At 34.9% G+C, this 19,451-nt stretch overlaps 1 protein-coding gene across 1 annotated transcript in view; it reads left to right on the top strand.

The window, feature by feature from the left end:
* KHDRBS2 (KH RNA binding domain containing, signal transduction associated 2) overlaps positions 1–19,237 on the top strand; it is a 478,057-nt gene extending 458,820 nt beyond the window's left edge. Inside the window, exons 8-9 of the mRNA XM_021706491.1 lie at positions 18,138–18,189; positions 18,360–19,237. Of these exons, the coding sequence (XP_021562166.1) occupies positions 18,138–18,189; positions 18,360–18,375 (68 nt within the window). The 3' untranslated portion in view covers positions 18,376–19,237. The remainder of the gene's footprint in view (positions 1–18,137; positions 18,190–18,359) is intronic.
* The last annotated feature ends 214 nt before the right edge of the window (positions 19,238–19,451 follow it).

Raw genomic sequence — 19,451 nt, forward strand, 5'->3', positions numbered from 1 at the left:
TTCTTTAGTTAAAATACCACTTCAATTAATCATAATTATATTCAGGAAAGATTTATTAAGTACCTGTGATATGTCAATATAGTACATAATTTTTAAGGGGTAGTTTGTGGGTTTTTAATGTACATATGCCATGTCACCATCTTGAAAAATGACACTCATTTAAATGTTTACAGTCTTGGTTTTTATTAAAATAATACCAAGGCTGCCAGGTGCTGGCACGCACCTATAGTCGCACCTATAGACTGAGGCTGAGGTAAGAGGATCACTTGAGTCCGGGAGTTCAGAGGTGTAGTGAGCTAGGATCATGCCTGTGAATAGCCACTGTACTGAAACCTGGGCAACATAGCAAGACCCCCAATTCTAAAAAAGAAAAAGATAATACCAAGTTAACTCTGTTCCTCTCTATGGGGAGCAGTAAAGCAGATGTTGAATTTTGCCTGTGTTTTTGGGACTCCATATGATTTCATATGGTGAGAGTGTATGCTGCCTCAGGATGGAGAGGGGCAGGTTCATGTGTAGGGAGGGAAGGAGGAAATGTGTCCTTAAAAACACAGTCATAAACTGACTAGCACAAGGCCAAGCCCAAAAGTAGGGAAAAAAATAAATCACCGCCACAACTGTTGCCAATCATAAGATGATTACTTACATGTATTTTCTCATTTATTTCTTTATAGTATTAAGTATTTTTATTTTCTTTTTTTTTTAAGGAAGTTGAACAGCAGAGGTGAAGTCAATGCAAGAGCATAGCTATGAGGCTCAGCTTCTATTTTTATAGTCTCATCAGCATATGGAATAATATTAGTTGCTGCCACCACACATGGAGCATCTATCATGGCTCTGTGCTAAGCAATTTACAATGAGGATTACAGATTATGGAAGTAATTCTTGTTAAACATTGTATATATATCTGTAGAATCTAATCCCCATTAGAGTCCTGTAGGGAACATACATTGTCATCTGCATTTTGCAGTTGAGGAACTAAGGCTCAGAACTAAGTGACTTGCCTCAGTTCAACAGGAAGGATATTCAACTTCCTTCCTTCCTTTCTTTCTTTTTTTTTTCTTTTCTCCAGAGTCTCACTGTTGCCCAGACTGGAGTGCAGTGGCATGCTCACAGCCACTGCAGCCTCGACCTGCTGGGCTCAGGTGATCCTTCCACCTCAGCCTTCCAAGTAGATGGAACCACAGGCGTGTACCATCACGCCTAGCTAATTTATTTGATTTATTGTAGAGATGAGGTCTTGCCAAGTTTCCTGGGCTGGTCTCGAAACCCTGGACTCAGGCAATCTTCTGACCTCTGCCTCTCAAAGTGCTGGGATTTACGGGCGTGAGTCACCGCACCCGGCTCAACTTCCTTTTTAAGTCCTAGATCATCCTTTCTAAATTTAGAGGACTTCTCTAAATCCTGCCAGCTGGTATTTCACTATTTTAAGAACAGGGTAGTCTTTCCTATTATTTTACAAAAAAAAAAAGAATGAGTTAAAAACAAGCACGAGGCCCTTTCTCTCCCAAATCCCTTATTTTCTAGCACCAGTCAAATTAACTTAATCTTTCACTGCTGTAGGAGCAAAATTTGATTTGGGTATTTTCTAAAACAAACTAAACATATTTTCAGAAATTATTTTACAGAAACATAGGTGATGGATGATGAGTTTGCACAAGTCTGGCTCAGTTGATAAGCTGCCATAGAAAGTACAGCTTTAATTTTGTTCTTTATCCATTTTTCTTTTTTTTTTTTAATCAATATTTTTTATTATGGTTTTGTGGGGTACAGTTAAGGGTTAGGTGCACAATTACGTTTCATTCAGGCACCCTGTTGATAAGAGGTGTTTCACCATCCCCAGGCAGATATTTGCTACTGTTAACCCTCCCCCATAGTTTCCCAGTACCATCAGTCATTTTCTTATAGTATTACATTGGATGTTCAAGGTCCATTATATGAGTGAGAACATGTGATACTCAGATCTTTGTTTCTGTGAGAGGTCACTCAGTATTATAGATTCTAGTTCCATCCAGGTTGCTGTGAAATTCATGATTTTGTTCTTTTTTATGGCTGCGTAGTATTCCATCGTGTATATGTACCACATTTTTTTAATCCAGTCCTCTTTTGATGGGCAGCATGGTTGTTTCCAGGTTCTTGCTATTGTGAACAACGCTGTGATAAACATACGTGTGCAGGTATCTTTTTTATAGAGTGATTTGAGTTCTTCAGGGTATATTCCCAGTAGGGGAATTGTGGGGTCATATGGGAGGTTGATATTTAGAGCTTTTAGGAATCACCACACTGCTTTCCACAGAGGTTGCACTAGTTTACACTCCCACCACCAGTGTAGAAGTGTTCCCTTTTCGCCACACCCTCTTCAGCAGCTGTTATTTTTTGAGTTGTTGATAATTGCCATTCTGGCTGGAGTTAGGTGGTATCTCAGTGTGGTTTTGATTTGCATCTCCCTGATGATTAGTGAGGTTAAACATTTCTTTATGTGTTTGTTGGCTGCTCGGATGTCCTCTTTTGTGAAGTGTCTGTTTATATCTTTTGCCCATTTTATAATGGGGTTGTTTGTTTTTTTCTTTTCAGCACGTTTTAGTTCCTTGTAGATTCAGGATGTTAAACCTTTGTCCGACCTGGAGTTGGCAAATACTTTTTCCCAGTCTGTAGGCTGTCTCCCTGCTCTCTTAATGATTTCTTTGGCCTTGCAGAAGCTTGTCAGTTTAATAAGGTCCCACTTGTCTATCTTCTCTCTTATGACCTGTGGGTTTCGGGTTTTGTTCAGGAATTGGATGCCAGTTCCGATTTCCATGAGGGTATGTCCTTCATTTTCTAAGGTTCTTATGGTTTGAGGTTTTACATTTAGGTCTCTGATCCATTTGGAGTTAACCTTTGTGCATGGGAATAGATAGGGTTCCTGTTTCAATCTTCTGCATGTGGTCAGCCAGTTTTCCCAGCACCATTTACTGAATAGGTTCTCCTCTCCCCAGTGGTAGGTGGTGGAGGCCTTGTCGAAGATGAGTTGGTTTTTGGAAGGAAGGGGTCAAATGCATCAGATGGTATTTAATAAGAAAATGAGTATCCAAAACCCAAACTTCCTCCAAACCCCACCAGCGGGCCAGCCAGACTGATATGCAAGGCTGCCCACCATTCCACAACGTTCAAACCTGCCACTGCAGCACTCTCTGAGTTCAGTGCAACAATATGTCTATTGTTCCAAGCACGATCTTAGTCATACAAGAATCAGACCACCTGCCTTGTATAATTAGTTACTGAGGATGATAGATGAATAATAGACAATATAAGCCTTTCTTCAATTCACTAAAATTTTTTCACATAGGTATGGCTAAGCTCTAAAAATATGATGGTATACAAGGTGGACACCATCCGTCCCTTTTTCCTGCTGTTTCCTGTTGAGAAACACAGCTGCATATAACAAGTAGCATCGGATTCTAAATCATATGATACAATAATTCTATACAAGTTCGGAGGACGTTACTCACTTAAATGTTTATTTAATGACTAACACATGCAAATTATTGTTCTCAATCCCAGAGATAATGCAGTGAACCTTCGTTTTTTGAAGTTTACATTCTAATGCAAAGACATTATTATTTATAAATCATTTTTTGAAAAGTTCCATTTTTTTAACTTGGAAATAATCATTTTTTTACACTTAACATCAGTTTGATTAAAATCACACTTATGAGCGTTACCTTGCCAAATTACATAGGTTGAGATCAATAACAGGGATACATTTGATCTGACAGGGCACAGCAGGAGAACCAGGCAACAAAGGAACAACACTGTAAGCCCACTGGGGTTAGAGTTGAGCTCTGACTGTGTCTCCCCTAGAAAGTTTGAAAAGAAACAGTTTGCATTCATACACTTTTCCCGATTGCTTCCCGTGGTATTAACATTTCAAAATGTAAGTCATGGAGGAAGAGAAATCTTCTATCTTATCACCAGTGTCGAGAGAGGAAAATAATAATAATTTACTTTAGAAGCTATACCTGCCCATAAGCACTATATTTTATTCTGGGTCAAATTATAATTTACCAACAAACAATTCTCTGCACACAGAAAGTAGTCAATAAATTCTTCATAATAAAGTCATGAGGAAAATGTCGAAAGGAGGATTTGACTGCCTGGGCAAAGTAAGGAAAATATTAGTTAGGCAGCAGATTTTTCTTGAGAACTTTTATTCACCTAAATTACTCACTTATATTTCAGCCAAATTAGCCATACTCTCAATGCAGAAAGATTAGACACTGAAGTACATAAAAATAGACTGTTCTTTAGGGACATGATCTTTTCTTTGGCTACTAAGATCTGTTGCCATTTTCTAATATTATGGAGTAAGCAGTAGGTCAAAAATATACCTCACATTCAAGGTGTTTTTAGTCTTTGAAAATGTGGATATGTGAACCCTCTTTGCATTTTAATCTTGGAAGTTTCTTTTAAATTTATTTTTATGTCAAAAGGATAATTATTCAGGACAGAATTTACTTTCTTATTTTGTTGGGGTCAGGGGTTGGGACAAAGAAATCTAACTGTTGTATTGCGACCTTTTTCATGGTGCAGATCTCATAGAGAATAAGGATGTGAGTACAGCATAGTGGGGTTGAAAGGGAAGGCCACTCAAGAGCCAGGATCCCAACAGCCCAAGCCATCCTGCTGCCCCATAATCCTCCAGGCTCATGGTGGCCTGTCTACAGCACACACTGACTCACAGAACAGGGGCTGGGATACTGAACAAAAGCACCTACGTCTTATGTGATGCACAACTGAAATTAATTTTACTTTTTAAGAATTATTTTTACCATAGGTGTTTGGAAATATAAGCAGACACATAGGTATGATTTACCTGATAAATAAAGTTGATTTTTTCTTACTATAAAAATAATACAGATACAGTACAGAAAATGTAAGTAAACAAAAGGAAGGAAATTAAAATACTTCTGAATTATGTTATCATATTTATTCATTCTTTGCCTTTTGTTATATATTTTGTTAATCTTTAAATCTATAAATATATTTTTAAAATACAAAATAGACTGTCTTATTAAAATTCTTTAAGATTTCTCTATCATAAAATATAAAGAAAACCTTTTTTTCTTTTTTTTTTCATTTCTCAGTTATTAGGATCATACCCGGAAAAACGCAGAGTTTAATATATTTTTGCATGTGTTATTTGAATTAACCATTAGCAAGCTGATTTGAAAGGGGTAACTCCCTTTTTTCCATAACCAAAAAATAAAGCACTTGCATGTCAATCCATATGGTCATGAGATTTAAATTTTGGGAGTCTCAAGATCTCATATCCTGTACAGGCAGTAATGCAAGAACTACGTCAAGCAACAAGGAATAGTAAGAGCTTAGCATCAAAATCTTGAAGCCAATTTTGTGCACTCATGTTTTATTATTAGGTGATATGTAGGGGAATATTAGGTAGTTGGTGATAGGCTGTTCATCCAAGATAGCCAAATAGGCAGATGATAAAATTTAAATATACTAGTAGAGCAGTGATTTGAGGACTGGTATGTTTTCATTAATTGTCCATCTATCACATTAACTGGTATCCACTTATAGCTTATCTTTAATGAACTGTACGCAATCTAAATCAATAATGGTTTTCCCAAATGTAAAGTTTGTGTCCCCACTTATTCATTCACTTACATCTTGAATCAGTAACTCCTCCTTGTTACACTTTGGTTGTATCATGGATGCAGATACTGAATTCCAGTGGTGTGTCTACTTTTACAAAACGAGTATCCTGAATTCTCAGTTTCTTAACAACGTCCCCCTAGACTTGGACAGTCATGTGAGAAGACTCACAGTCCATTATCCCAGGAACCTTCCCTTACTTCTCATGTTGACAGAAAGAACTGGGAGGGCAAGTAAAGGAGCGAGGAGAGGAGGAAGGAAGCTGTTTTGAATCACAGCGTCCTGCGTTCAAAAGACTCACAGGTGGAATCTCTCAGGTAGGCTTCCTCTAGAAATAACTTTACATAAGCCAGCGGAAATAAAAAACCAATCTACCAGTGGGACATTTCACTCTGAATCTTCATATTTTGTGTTTTGTGTATCACAAAGATGGATATTGTATTTGTCTCTTTGGGGTTTGTATTTCATCACTGAAATAATAAATATGTTGACTTCTAGAAATGTGTGTATCCTTTTAGGTGTCATCACAAATTATTCAAGATATTTGCAGACAATTTAATATCAAATATTAAACTATTTTTCTTGCAACAATGTAAATATACAATTTAAATATTAAAATTATAAATGAATATTATTAAAATAGAATTGTCTTATTTATTATAAATATCACTTAATATTTAATGCATTAGTATTTATTAAATATTTAACTGATATTAAGTGGGTTCTTATTAAATTACTATTTAAATATTACATTTCTGATAACTTGAATTTATTTTTGGAGCATGAATATTTGACTTACAGGAATTCCAAATCAGCTTCTGCATTTTTAAAATACTTCCTAATTTATCAGAGTCACTATAATTGTTTTGGATGAGTCTGAATAGCTCATAATTCAATAAGAGTGCATTTTAAATACAGTGCATACATTAGCTTGGCTAAGCAATGCTTCACATAAGAAACACCTTCTAAATTCTGGAGACTGGCAGCTAAGAATGGACAGCAATATTCTCTTCTCATAGAAAAGAGCTGTTTATTAAAATGTATTTAATGTATGAACTGAAGAGCTAATTATGCATCCATTCTTCAGTGACATTTTAGATGACAGCTGTGTGGAAGCAAGGAGGATAATATTAATACACTGTCTTGAAATGAATGAAAGCAAAAAGAATTTTTGTGCTGTATTCTAGGGCATTTGAGTGCCTCACTTCAAGTCAATTGCAGAACACGAACATACTCATTTTGTGTTGAGGAGCTGGAATGATTATTATCCCAGTGTGAAAATAAGCCCTGCATTGATTAATCTATGAAAACAGCAAAGGAAAATGAAGCCAACTGGCATTCACGCCAGCCATGTGACTCAGGAACAAAGATTCTCTATTTTTAATGGTAAACAGAAATAGAAATTTGGGAAAATAGATTTTGCAAATGGAGATGAGGCCTCTTACTATTGGGAAGAATTTATCAGTCATTTAAGAAAGAATGTATGCAAATAATTTATTTTTTCTGAGATTTATTAATATTGAAGTTGTGACACGATAGGTTATAGAGAAAATTACCACTGTTTATTTCATTTTCCATATATATTTAAACTTTATTTTTAATTTAAAGTGAGAAAGCCTAGAAAAATTGTGCTTCTAAAATATTTTAAAATTCAATGGCAAAATAATTTAAAAACGAGCTCACTTTCTCTTTTTTACTGTTTCGGAGGTTGCAATTAGATGGATATCTAATCCAATTAGTCTTGATAATAAATGCAGATCATGTTGCCTAGCAAGAAATAACCAAAAAGGGCAGTGAACCACTGTATCACTGCTTGTAGTCTAATTTTAGGTTCAATGTATTTATAGTTTCAATTTTGTTCTGAATTATACACTCCTTTCTGCAACAGTTTTAGGCAAAACTGAAACCTGTTTTTTGTGTATTATCTAGATTATTAACCTTGATTTCACATTTTAGAATTACCTCTGCCAGGTAGGGCAGAGGCGGGATTGGCTGTAGTGGGAATCTGCCAGTGGAGGAGGAGAGGAGCATACCTCATCAACAAGGGTACATGCATAATGAATATTTGTATACCTAACCCTGAATTGTGCTCCACATCTTTAAAATAAATACATACAATAGAATTACCTGTTGAAAAATTCCAGTGTGTACTTTCCACCCTAGACCAGCTCTATCACAAATTTTGGAGACAAGAACTGGCCATCACCTTGAACATCCAATGTAATACTATAAGAAAATGACTGACAGTAGTGGGAAAATATGGGGGGGCGGGGAGGGAGATGGGATTAACGGTAGCAAATATCTGTCTGGGGATGGGGAAACACCTCTTATCAACAGGGTACCTGAATGAAACATATTTGTATACCTAACCCTTAACTGTACCCCACAACATCATAATAAAAAATATTGATTAAAAAAAAAAAAAGAAAGAGCTTCCTGGTTGGTTCTACGGTAAGCTAAAGTTGAAAATAAGTTTTATATAGATACATGCATGAGGACAAAATAAAAAGTAGTCTGTAATCTTAATATATGATATCTGTCCTTTCATAATTATCTTTATAATTTCACAGTAATAAGACCAAAGTATTCTTGAAACCTATTTTCCCCCATCAGTATCTGCTTCTCATGACTACTGAAAGGATGAATGGTCAAAACTATGCCAATCCTTTGCATTCTTAAAGGTAACACATAGTTTATGTGCAGGCTAATTTAAAACGCTGGGTATTTTATAAGCAAACATTGTGTTATAAAACCTAGATCTAAAATCCACTTTTAAAAACTGTAAGTTTAAGTATTTTCTTTTAAGTTTAAGTTTACTTTCTTTCTGAAAAAGTGTGTGTTAAACAGTTAAGTCTCAACTTTGATTTTTTCTAACATTTACCCAACAGATAGAGTCTACAAAAAATTATAGTCCACATGCATTTAACAACTCTCCTGTTGAAACTATTTAAAAAGCCAGAGGAAAGTTTTTGGGGTTTTTTTTTAAGTCACTTTCTTTTCTGCTGAGTTAATAATAATAATAGTACAATCATTTTAACTAAGATGGGGGAGCAGAGAATTGAGTAATGTATTGTCAGAATTTTGGGATAAGCAGATAAAGTAAAAAAAATTAAATATGATACAGATTTATATTTAAAATATAGAAAAAATGAATTGTTTTTAAAACACAAAGTATAAAGCTGGGGGGGGAAGTCTTTCCTACATGAAAGTACAGCAGTTAAGAGAAAATACATATACAGAAGATATGCCAACTTAGAGAGTCTTTAAAGAATTTTCCGAGTTTCAAAAGATTTTTATGTTTATTAAAAGAAGACATGGATTAAAGAAAAAAAGACTAAGATATATTGTTCTAAAATAAATTTGCTATACTTCATTTATCAAATATGCCACAATTTATTGAATGTTTCAGTGGGAAATTTTATGTAATATATATATATGGATTGCTGAAAAACTATACCAGTTAAAATGTAATTATAATTATTGATGACTTATAGCCAATGCCTTTTTGTATTTAGCAAATGACTTAACCCTACTGGTACCTTGTTAAAACTTTAGTTCAGCTGGAAGCAAGATGTGCCAGAAAACAAACAAAAACTGCTAGAATAGGTCATTCTTTCTGAAGCCTGCCATTATTCAGGAATATCCCAGAAGAAGCCCTCTCATGCTCAGAGGTGCAGCAGCAGGCAACAGACAGGTACCCCTGGAAGCTCTTTTGACTGAGATTCTGGTGCAGATAGTCCAATCATAAGCAAAGAGCTGAAAATTAGGCTGCTGAGGAGATTGGAGATAGAGGCAAGCAAGAGATGAGGGGGATGCCCACAGTTCGGTAAAAATTCACAAGTTAAAGGCACAGTTTTCTATAAAATTACTCTCACTTTACACACCAATCACAAGTCTGGGTGGATCTAAGTCCCTCTTACTTCTTACCAGCTGGCTACAAATTTGGAGGCTGCCACAGTACCTCCTCAGGTTAGATGACTTGCCAGAATGATTCACATAACTGAGAAAATGCTATACTTATAATTGCAGTTTTATTATAGCAAGGATACACATCAGAACCAGCCAAGGAAGAGACACACAGGGCAAGAGTAAAGTCTAAGAGAGCCCCAAACATGAAGCGTCCAACATCTGCTGGCCCACATCATCCTCCCAGCACATCAGTTGTGATACTAAATAAAATATTGCCCATACAAGCCTCTGTGTCCAGATGTTTTATTACGGTTTCATTATGTAGGCATGATGATTGAATCATCTCAGTATCCAGGCCTCTTCCTTCCTCAGTTTGAGCTGATATTATGTGGGCCAAACCCCATTCTCTCATCTTATGGTTGGTCTTTCTAGCACAACCAGCCCCCATTTTGAATCATCTCATTAACATAAATTATCAACTGTGGTTGAAGGGACCCACTTTGAATGACAGATACACTCTAATCACTCTGGAAATCTCAGGATTTAGAGGTTACCTCCCAGTAACCAGGGACAAAGACTAGCTAAAATCTTTACTATGCAAGTGGTAATAACCATTTATCCACCTGGAGAAACAGGCAGAGGGACACTGGAGCAATAGCACAGGCAGATTGAGTAGATCACACAGCAACATTAACATTTTGCAGAGCTTAAGGCTTGATTTCTTTTCTAACTGCTGTAACTTAATGTTTGAGAATACACACTGGGCTCATTTCCGTTCTCAGGCATAGGAATGAGGGATTTAGTGAGAGTGATACAAGCAGGTAATTGCAAATTTAGTCTCTTTGTCTTTGAAGGTATGTCACCAACCCTACCTTCTTCAATGAGTTAAAGTATTGCAATTGTTTGAGAAGAGAATTATACCATATTAGTTTATATCACCAGTTTGAGAAGAGAATTATACCATATTAGTTTATATCATCTTCCCTTCTATTATGTCTCATAAAGTCCATATGTACCTTTCAAAAACCCAATGACTGAATTCTTCAGGCTTTTGAAAGATTGATGATTTTACTTGACAACAATGAAAGTATATTTTAGACTCTAATCAGACAACCTTCTACATTATGTTTGATTGTCATTCACCAATTTTTTTTCTGTGCCTTCCAATTTAAAAAGCCTTTCTCTAGCTGCCTTCTTCATCTCTTTTTTACTTAGATGAGATCTTAACTCTGAAACAAGATGATAGACGCATGCTTATTTAAAAATATTCAGAACTACTGACCTGTATTATTCTACAGCCACAGGATACTATACAACAGGTTTGAGGATAAATATAAATTAAAATGTTAATGACATACAATCTATTAATTATTAATGTATGGTAATTAGAAATGATGTGGTACAGACTGCATCAACTTATTAAATTTGATAATATATAGACTAGGGATTAAAATAGAGTAGACAACTTAAAAATAAAAATACCACCATAATCAGTGTTTGAATTACAGGGATTCTTCCTGACATCCCATATAATGATGGCTTCACCTGGGAACACAGAAGCGTGTAAAAATCACCCACTGCAAGCTAAACTACCTGTAATGCTGTTCTTGGTTCAGCCTGAAGTTTGTCATTTTTTAAAAACCCTCCTGGAGCTCACAATTAGAAATAGCAATAATTCAGATCAATTGAACTTAGACACAAAAGATAAAATAGTGAAACCAGGTTATGATATGGAGATTAGATGAAGTTAGAGGTTTTAAACAAGGACAAGTATAAAAACAGAGAAAAGTTAAGGGAAAAAAAATGTCCCTAGAATTATCAAAGGGGATTTTCAATGAGAAAGAATCAGAACCAGAACTCAAATGAAGGTCTGGCCATAAGACCCCTAGTTCTGTCATTCAGAATGAAGGAATCTATTTGAGGAAAGCCTGTGGCCTCTTTTAGGGGTCTAAAATGAAGATGTAAACTATTTAAATGTAATTAACTTATTCTATAAATGATTAACAAGTGCCCGCCATTGTGCGCCACACAATTTTAGAGTTGAAAATAGAGTCCTTAGAAAGGTCCAGCCCTTTGTGACTCTCTAAATAGATTATCCCAAGTAATGCTTTTTTTCCTAACAGAGAATGTCTAATTAAAAATTTGAAAGAGTGGTAAAAACTGTAAAGGCTTCCCAGACGATGACTGCATTTCCTAAGAGCACAAATGATAGTGAACTGAAAGTTAACAACTCTTCTCACAACACAAGGCATGATGTTCATTTGTGAAAATAGATGCTGGTCATCCACATTTCTCCCTCAGTACTATTCTGTCACCCTCTGCATCTAAGACAATCAACTCTGTGATTACAAATAGTGGGAATACAAATTGTGCAGATGAAATGGTTGAGCAATTTGGCTCCAAAATTTTATTCTTATTTTAAAATGCTCAGCGCAGAGCAGCTAACCCTGCCTTCCATGTTGAATGAATGAATGCCTCGATTTGCTCCTTCACAAATTCAGAAGAAGCTCACATTATTCTTGTTAAAATTAAAACTATAATCTCACTCATTTGGCTAATTAATGTTTGGAATCACTATTCTGTACTCCGATGGGAGAAAAATAAATTAAGTCCTATTTTCTAGGCAAAAAAAAAAAAAAAAAATAGATGAGAGAAGAGATCGGAAGTCAGGAACTTCTTTCAGACAAAAGGGATGGCAGCTATCGATAAAAATTCTGTCTTCCCAACACCCAGACTTTCTGAGTTATAGTTTCCTAGTCTTTAAAAGAAGGGCAATATTAACACCTGCCTCATAGGAAAATTATATTTGCTATTGATATATGTAAAATACCTAGTGCTGTCCTTTGCCATGAGAAGGTGTGATGATCGTGAGTTTCTTCAAATTTTTTCGTGTAAAAAATGAAGGTGTTTAAAAGTTAAATAAGTAAAATGAATACTATTATTATAGCGAGTTACAACAGTAGCAAAACATCTAACCTCTTTGGGAATAAATAGCCTTAGAATAACCCGTGAGTATCTATGTGAAAGGTGCTTTTAAGTAGAATTATATTCCTCAGAGGCATCAAAAACTTTACCGAGACCAGCAAACCAAGTGGCTCAGAGCCAAAGTGAATTTTAATCAACCATGTCATAATACTCTTACATGATTCTCAAACCAAAAACACCAGCGGTTGATTTTCACATATTGAGTTACAATGCACCAAAAAATAAACAGCATGAGCTGCCCTCTTTTGATATTGTGGGTTTACAAAACATTTTTTGTTTTAGTTTCTTTTTCGGATTTCAGAAATACAAATAGCTAGCTGCCCTATTTTGGTGTTGTGGGTTTACAAAACATTTTTTGTTTTAGTTTCTTTTTTGGATTTCAGAAATACAAATAGCTGTCTAGGACTAGCACAGTATGACCATGATGGCTGTGCCCTCAATAATCTCCATGGTAGCCTGTATCCTTTCTGATCTCTAAAATCAATTTCCTCTGTAGGCAATGTTTTAAAACTACTTCCTGAAAGATATACATCAAACGCTTCCTTTCTAGATATTTAAATATTGCCAACGTTCCTAAACTGACCTCTTGTTCCTATACTCTCTGTTTTGCTCAACAACCTCAATGCTTAAAGCATCTCTGAAAAAATAAGAGAACGCAGTCTTTTGACTTAAAAACCGTCCAGATTTTTCTTTCCCACTGTGAATGCTCCCCAAAGTACCTGGTCCCTCCACAGAAATGAGAGCACATTGAGAAATGCACACCACTTAATTGGGCTGATTTTTTGCTGAGAGCACAGTATTTGAGATGCAGAAGCTTTTGAAGTCACTGGAGTAACATTTAATGCACAAGAGAGTTACCTGGATAATTTACACTATTCCATCAAAGTAAAGTGTTCCTTGATGATGCTGATTAGCATGTAATAGAGATGCACTCTAGGTAGCCTGTAACACTTGACTCATTGGGTAAAAAATCAGTCTGAGTTCATTAAAAAGACAGACACAGAGTACCTTTTAAAAGAAATAGTAGTGTATATTATATACATACAACATGACAGCCTAATTACTAACAATGCCTTTCTCAATATAGTTTTGTTTTACATATTGTGCATACTTGACTTTAAAATTCCTTTTTCTTACTTAGCAACACCATTTATTTATACATAACTTACAAATATTTATGGATATTTATGGTGTTCTCACTCTGTCTACCACTGTAGAGGATTTCTTCACCCATAGATCTTAGAGTCCAGTTTAGAAACAAGGCTGTATGATACAAAATAAATACAAAATAATTAAAACCCTTTAAAAAAGGATAATTACCTTCGACAGGTTAAACAGCACTTGTGTTCTTCCTGGGTATATTTGCTCAGAAAAATCCCTTCTTTCAAATGATTAAATGTTAGAGTTCAATGCAAGTGCAAATGAATGATAAAAGTGAATAGGTTCTTCTTCTATGCTTTCCCCAGCACTTTCTTAAAATATTCATTGTAATTGTGTTATAATCTATTAAATTTCATGTTAGTTTTTTTCCTTTTATCTGTTTAAATCTTCTTAAACTGTCCTCATATGTAGGACATAGTATAGTGACTAGCATATAAAAGATTTTTAGTAAAGAAAAACATCTCTTTAGTGAAGATTTTATCATTTATGTAATAAATATGAAATTATTTTATATTTTTTATACAATATGGTACCCTAAAATTTGAATTGAGAAGGCAAAAAATTGTAGCAATTTGATCAAGTCACTTAATTGCGGTTTCTCCTGTCTTAATTTGCTGTTTCCAGATCCACACATTATGTAATCCATTTCAGTAATTTCAGTTTGGCAGATAGTCTATGATACCTTCTCTGAGGAGGAATTTATTATTTGTGCAATTCACATTCATAGCCAAGCTAGTGCGTCTCATATGATGATGATCCTGGTATTGAGAGCATTTTACTTCCTTTATTGTTTACCAAAGGACAAAGAAATTTCTAAATGTCATTGTCCATGATGATTTTTTTTAATTGAAATCCTAGACCACTTCATGGGGCTAGAAACAATTAGCCAGAATTCCAACATTTGTAGGAAGACAACATATTTTAAAGCTACTTGTCAGCTAAATAAGAGTCCCAAAAGGAGGTATAAATCCTAAATCCATTCCTGGATCTTTACAACTTTATATTTCACAGAAACTTCATTATGAGGAACTTATGATTTATCTTTCTCTATGCTTGGGACTTTTCCATGCTCAAGGTTTCATGGTAGATTCCTGTTAGAATCCCTTTGGATTCCTAGGAATCCATTCTTTCTGTGATACTTGAAGTAAAGAAGTTCAAAAACCTAAACATTGCTGGTGAGCATTGAGGGGATTGGCTGGCCAGATATGGTTCAATGACACACTCTATAGTGACCCTGGAAAATCATTCTCTGAGTCAGTACTCTACCAGGCCCAGTCCAAAGAATATCATTTTACTGAGAAAAACTGCCTTGTGTTATGACATGACAATTTTAAACAAGTGACTATATGTAAACATTCTGATATTAGGAAAGATAAGGATGAAGTGAATTAGGCACAAATAAGAATAATAACGTGTAAACAATGGAACCAAGATCTGAATTAAGTGAAATAAATCCTTGACTTTCTCTGCTAACGGTGAAAAATCCTGGAAAAATCTGTAACTCACTTTTGCCTGGGTAGGAATTCATTTGGACCTGACTTTTACCTTCCTAGTTACAGTTGCTGTACACTAACAGTATTTCCCGTTTTCCTAGGATTGAGCAAAGAGGAAAAACCATAATATTAATTCACATACAAATAGAGAATTCTAAAACAGCATGTTTTTGGACTTTTTTGAAATTGGATTCCACAACTGCTGTTTTTATTGAATTCAGTAGTAAAATAGTTTGGGTACTTAGCTAGCTAACCCCTTTGAGTAAGAAGTCTGACTTTATAGCAAATACATAAGATTTCGAGTTATAGAGCTTTTAAAATAAATGTCACAGTTCTTCAGCTCAACTGTTACTGTTCTTTAGGTTGTCATTGGAAGTTCTTTCTACTTCATAGTTCCCTCATTCATTCATTCCTCCATCCTTCTGTTCATGTAATCTCTCACTGCATTCAACCTTAACTAGGCACCACATTTCTTCCAGGCACTGGGAATACAACAGTGAACAGCAACACTCCTATTCTAATGTCGGCTAACAGGAAATGAAGAGTTTTAGTTAATCAATTAACTGCCCAGAGCTTTAGAAAAAAGTCAAGTAAAACCAAATCAATAAGTTGTTTATTAAACACGTAGGCCCTCTGTGGCAAGTCCCCACAATTATGTCAGTTTAAAATTCTGAAAAATCTGAGGGTGGATGTGGCAGGTATTTTTGTCTGTTCATGACTATTCGGCTATTTTTCAGGAACATTCAAATTCTGAGAAGTTACCCAGGACTTCCATTTCCTGAGAAAACTGGAAACCTATATTAGCTCAGCTCTTAAATCCCATAGAGCACAACCTAGGAATTTCTGATATTCTAGGACAATTGGAGCAAAGAGTATACATTCCATTTGTCAGAAACTGCAATAAGTTGGGATAGATACCACCATGAGCACAAAAACATTGATATATCACTTATTACCTCATAGACACAGTGTAAACATTCATTTTGTGTAAGGTCGAAGAGATACTTTCAAGCTAAGTCGGTTTTCCTTTCTGGTATGTCAAAGACAGTATTATTTAATTCTGGTCAGGGAAATACATGGAATTTTTCTTCAAAACTTCTATGTTAAGAAAGTTAGGCAATTTGGGATTAAATTTCTGTCCTCAAGCAATCACATCTGAAAGACTAACATCCACATTCTCCCATCAAAAAAGCCAACATGGTTTATAGCATGAGTCTGTAAACCTTTTTTTTGGTAGAAGCCCAGAGTATATTTTAGACTTCTCAGGTAGTATAATCTCTGTCACAGTTACTCAATTCTGCCAGTGTAGCATGAAAGCAGCCATAGACAATATGTAAATAAATAAGCATGCCTGTGTTCCAGTAAAACTTTACAAAAACAGGCAACTGGCCAAATTTGATTTTTAGGCCAGAGTTTGCCTATATTCTGAGCAATGGTCACATTTTTTCTTATTTATTTAGTTTCTTACTCTTATTTTATATTCTATCAGATACTGAAATAAACATAGGCATGTACCTTAAATAGTGAAAGGGATAAAAGTTTTCATTTATTATCAGGTGTTATTTGTAATAATGATGGTATCATCAGCAACCTAATATTTATCCGTTTAAGTGCTCTTTTTTCCACACTGATAAACTTTTGATTATTTTTTTACACTGTAGATTGTTTTTATTTGCTGTATATCATAGTGAATGCCTTTAAAATTTTTCTTATTCTTTTTTGATAATCTTTCTGAACAAATTCTTAGGAGCACTTGAACTATCCAGAGCAAATGCCCTACCTCAGTCGCCTTCAGTCTGCAGTGATTTCCTAGTTGATATTTCCATTACTGTCACCTTTACTTTTTTCCATTACTATCAGCCATCAGTATCAGTGTGTCCCTTTCTAGTCATCTCCTTCCCTAGGTCCATACCTGCATTGGCCATCGACCCATGCATGGAATCTGCTTTCAGTGAGGAACTGAATTCTGATTGAAGGATCAAGATAGCCTAGTTTCTGCAATCACATAAAATATCACCATAAGCCCAATATTAAGTTCCTTTAAAGGATTACTTTTCTGGGGAAATAGACTTCACAATATCTATTTTCCATAGTACTCAGAAGCTTTGGTTGCTTGTTTCTTTTTTGACTGACTCCCAATAAATTGAGATTGAAGGTAATGTAGATCTGGTTAACAGGCAAATGAGGAGTCTTGCTAGAGTGGTTTATTTGGAACAACTGATATCTTTGGTTTTATGTGGGTTTTTTTCTGTTATTGTTTTCTCCTACTGCTTAAATTTTTCTCTGTTTCATATCCTGCTGATCTCTCACTTACTTCTTCTAGTACAGTTTAGCACAATGAATCTCAACCCCAGAAAACATAAGAATCATCTGGAAAGCATCTGAAAAATATGGAATCTTAGACCCTACCCCATAGTACTTTCTAGTCAGTTGGTTTGGGGAGAGAGAATGGCATTAGTTATTTTTCACTTTGTTTGTTTACAATTCTCTGGTGAGTCTCAGGCTATTCAATGACTGAGAATCACTGGTTTACCATCTAATTTTTTAGAACTCTGTATAAAAAGATAAAATGAAGAGTGGTTTACACTTTCTATTTTGTGTCATTGAAATCTAACACATAATAAATGGGCAATTATCCAACGACCTTAACATTCTCTTCTTTGAATAATACCCTGAAGGTTTAATTATAAGTGGCTGTATATGCATATATATAGTGTATATACAGTTATATATATAATTATATAAAATACACACATACATGCATACATATAAACACACTTTTTGGAGGGCCTCACCATATGGGAAAAGTAGTAAGGATTTAGCTTTTGGAGTTGAGATATTTTATTCTCATTTTCTGGGTTAACTATTGTGCCTTAAATGACTATTTTTGATAACTGTGAAGTCATGCGTATGTTACTGTCTTTCTCTTGTTCATAGCACCAGAAGAATGGGCCACAACCCGCTCTAGCTTGAAGGCACCACCACCAAGGTCAGCCAGAGGGGGATACAGGGAACACCCCTATGGTAGATATTGAAGGTCCTCCTCACCTGTGACCTCACCTCAAAGACAGTTCATAGCCTGTGGTCTCCACATAAACAGCAACAAGACAAGTAATAGTCCTTTTTTTGTTTGTTTGTTTGTTTGTTTTTCTATTCTAGGGATACCTGCTCATGATTACTCCCATATATTTCTTGTATTTTCCTCTATACTGTTGGCGTGACATTGAAATTAGTATTATTTTACAAAACGGACTGAAAAAGACATTGGCAAGCATAGTCTATAAACCTTTCAGTAGGATGATAAACTCTTGGTTGTTTTTCATTGTTGTGTGTTAACTTTTTTTTTCTTTCTTTTTTTTAAAGAAAGAGCATGAATCTGTTAACAGATTTTGAGTCACAATCAACTAGCAGAAACTTTGTTTAGGGTTGCTAAAAGACTGTAATATGATTTTTGAATTAGCTGATAATAAAGTTGTAGATAAGATGTTTTAACCTGTCTTTTAATATCTGTTAGTTAGATGAAGATGTTCGATATTAAGTTTGTAAATTTAATTTTAAATGCTGTTTTAATGGGGTTGAGAACAAGCGGCTACTGTATGTTTGTAGCTAACTGAATTTGTTCAGTGTTTTAACCTGTATTTGTTAAAAAAGAAAAAAAACACACATAAAGTTCCATGTGTAAGCTTCTCTAAATAGGAAACCACAATTTGTCAAATATGTTTGCCATAATTTGTCAATAAAGCTGAAAACTTTTGTAAAAACTAAATTTGGAATTACTTGTTTTCTAGCTTTAAATGCCTGCTTTATTTCTTCTTCAAGAGATGCTAAAATGTTTTCTATTTAAAAATTACAAAAATGAACCCAAGCCTGTTTTAAGATATTTGTGTAATACTTAAAAATGTATTAATAACTTATGGTTGTTAAATAATTTAAAAGTTAACAAACTAAACTGTTACATGAATCATGGTTAGTAAACACTAATGTATAACATGTTAATGGAAAAAATGGATTTAGAATAATAAATGGATTTTAAACTATCCTCTAAGCTTTATCTTGCTAAACACAAATTCTGATTGACTTGTTTGCATTAGCATGTCTCTCGTGAGAAAGAGTAATGGAGTATAAAGAGGTAAGATTACCACTTACCACTGTCTAAATGCCTAGTTCTTCAACCTTTGAGTTTCCCCGCACATTAAATATCCCATCCAACATGTAAGCATTGCGTAGATTCACTTTATTGTTTTCACTCAA

The sequence above is a fragment of the Carlito syrichta genome, unplaced genomic scaffold (genome assembly GCF_000164805.1).
Source record: "Carlito syrichta isolate Samal-C Ts95f unplaced genomic scaffold, Tarsius_syrichta-2.0.1 Scaffold315645, whole genome shotgun sequence".
Taxonomy (NCBI): Eukaryota; Metazoa; Chordata; class Mammalia; order Primates; family Tarsiidae; genus Carlito; species Carlito syrichta.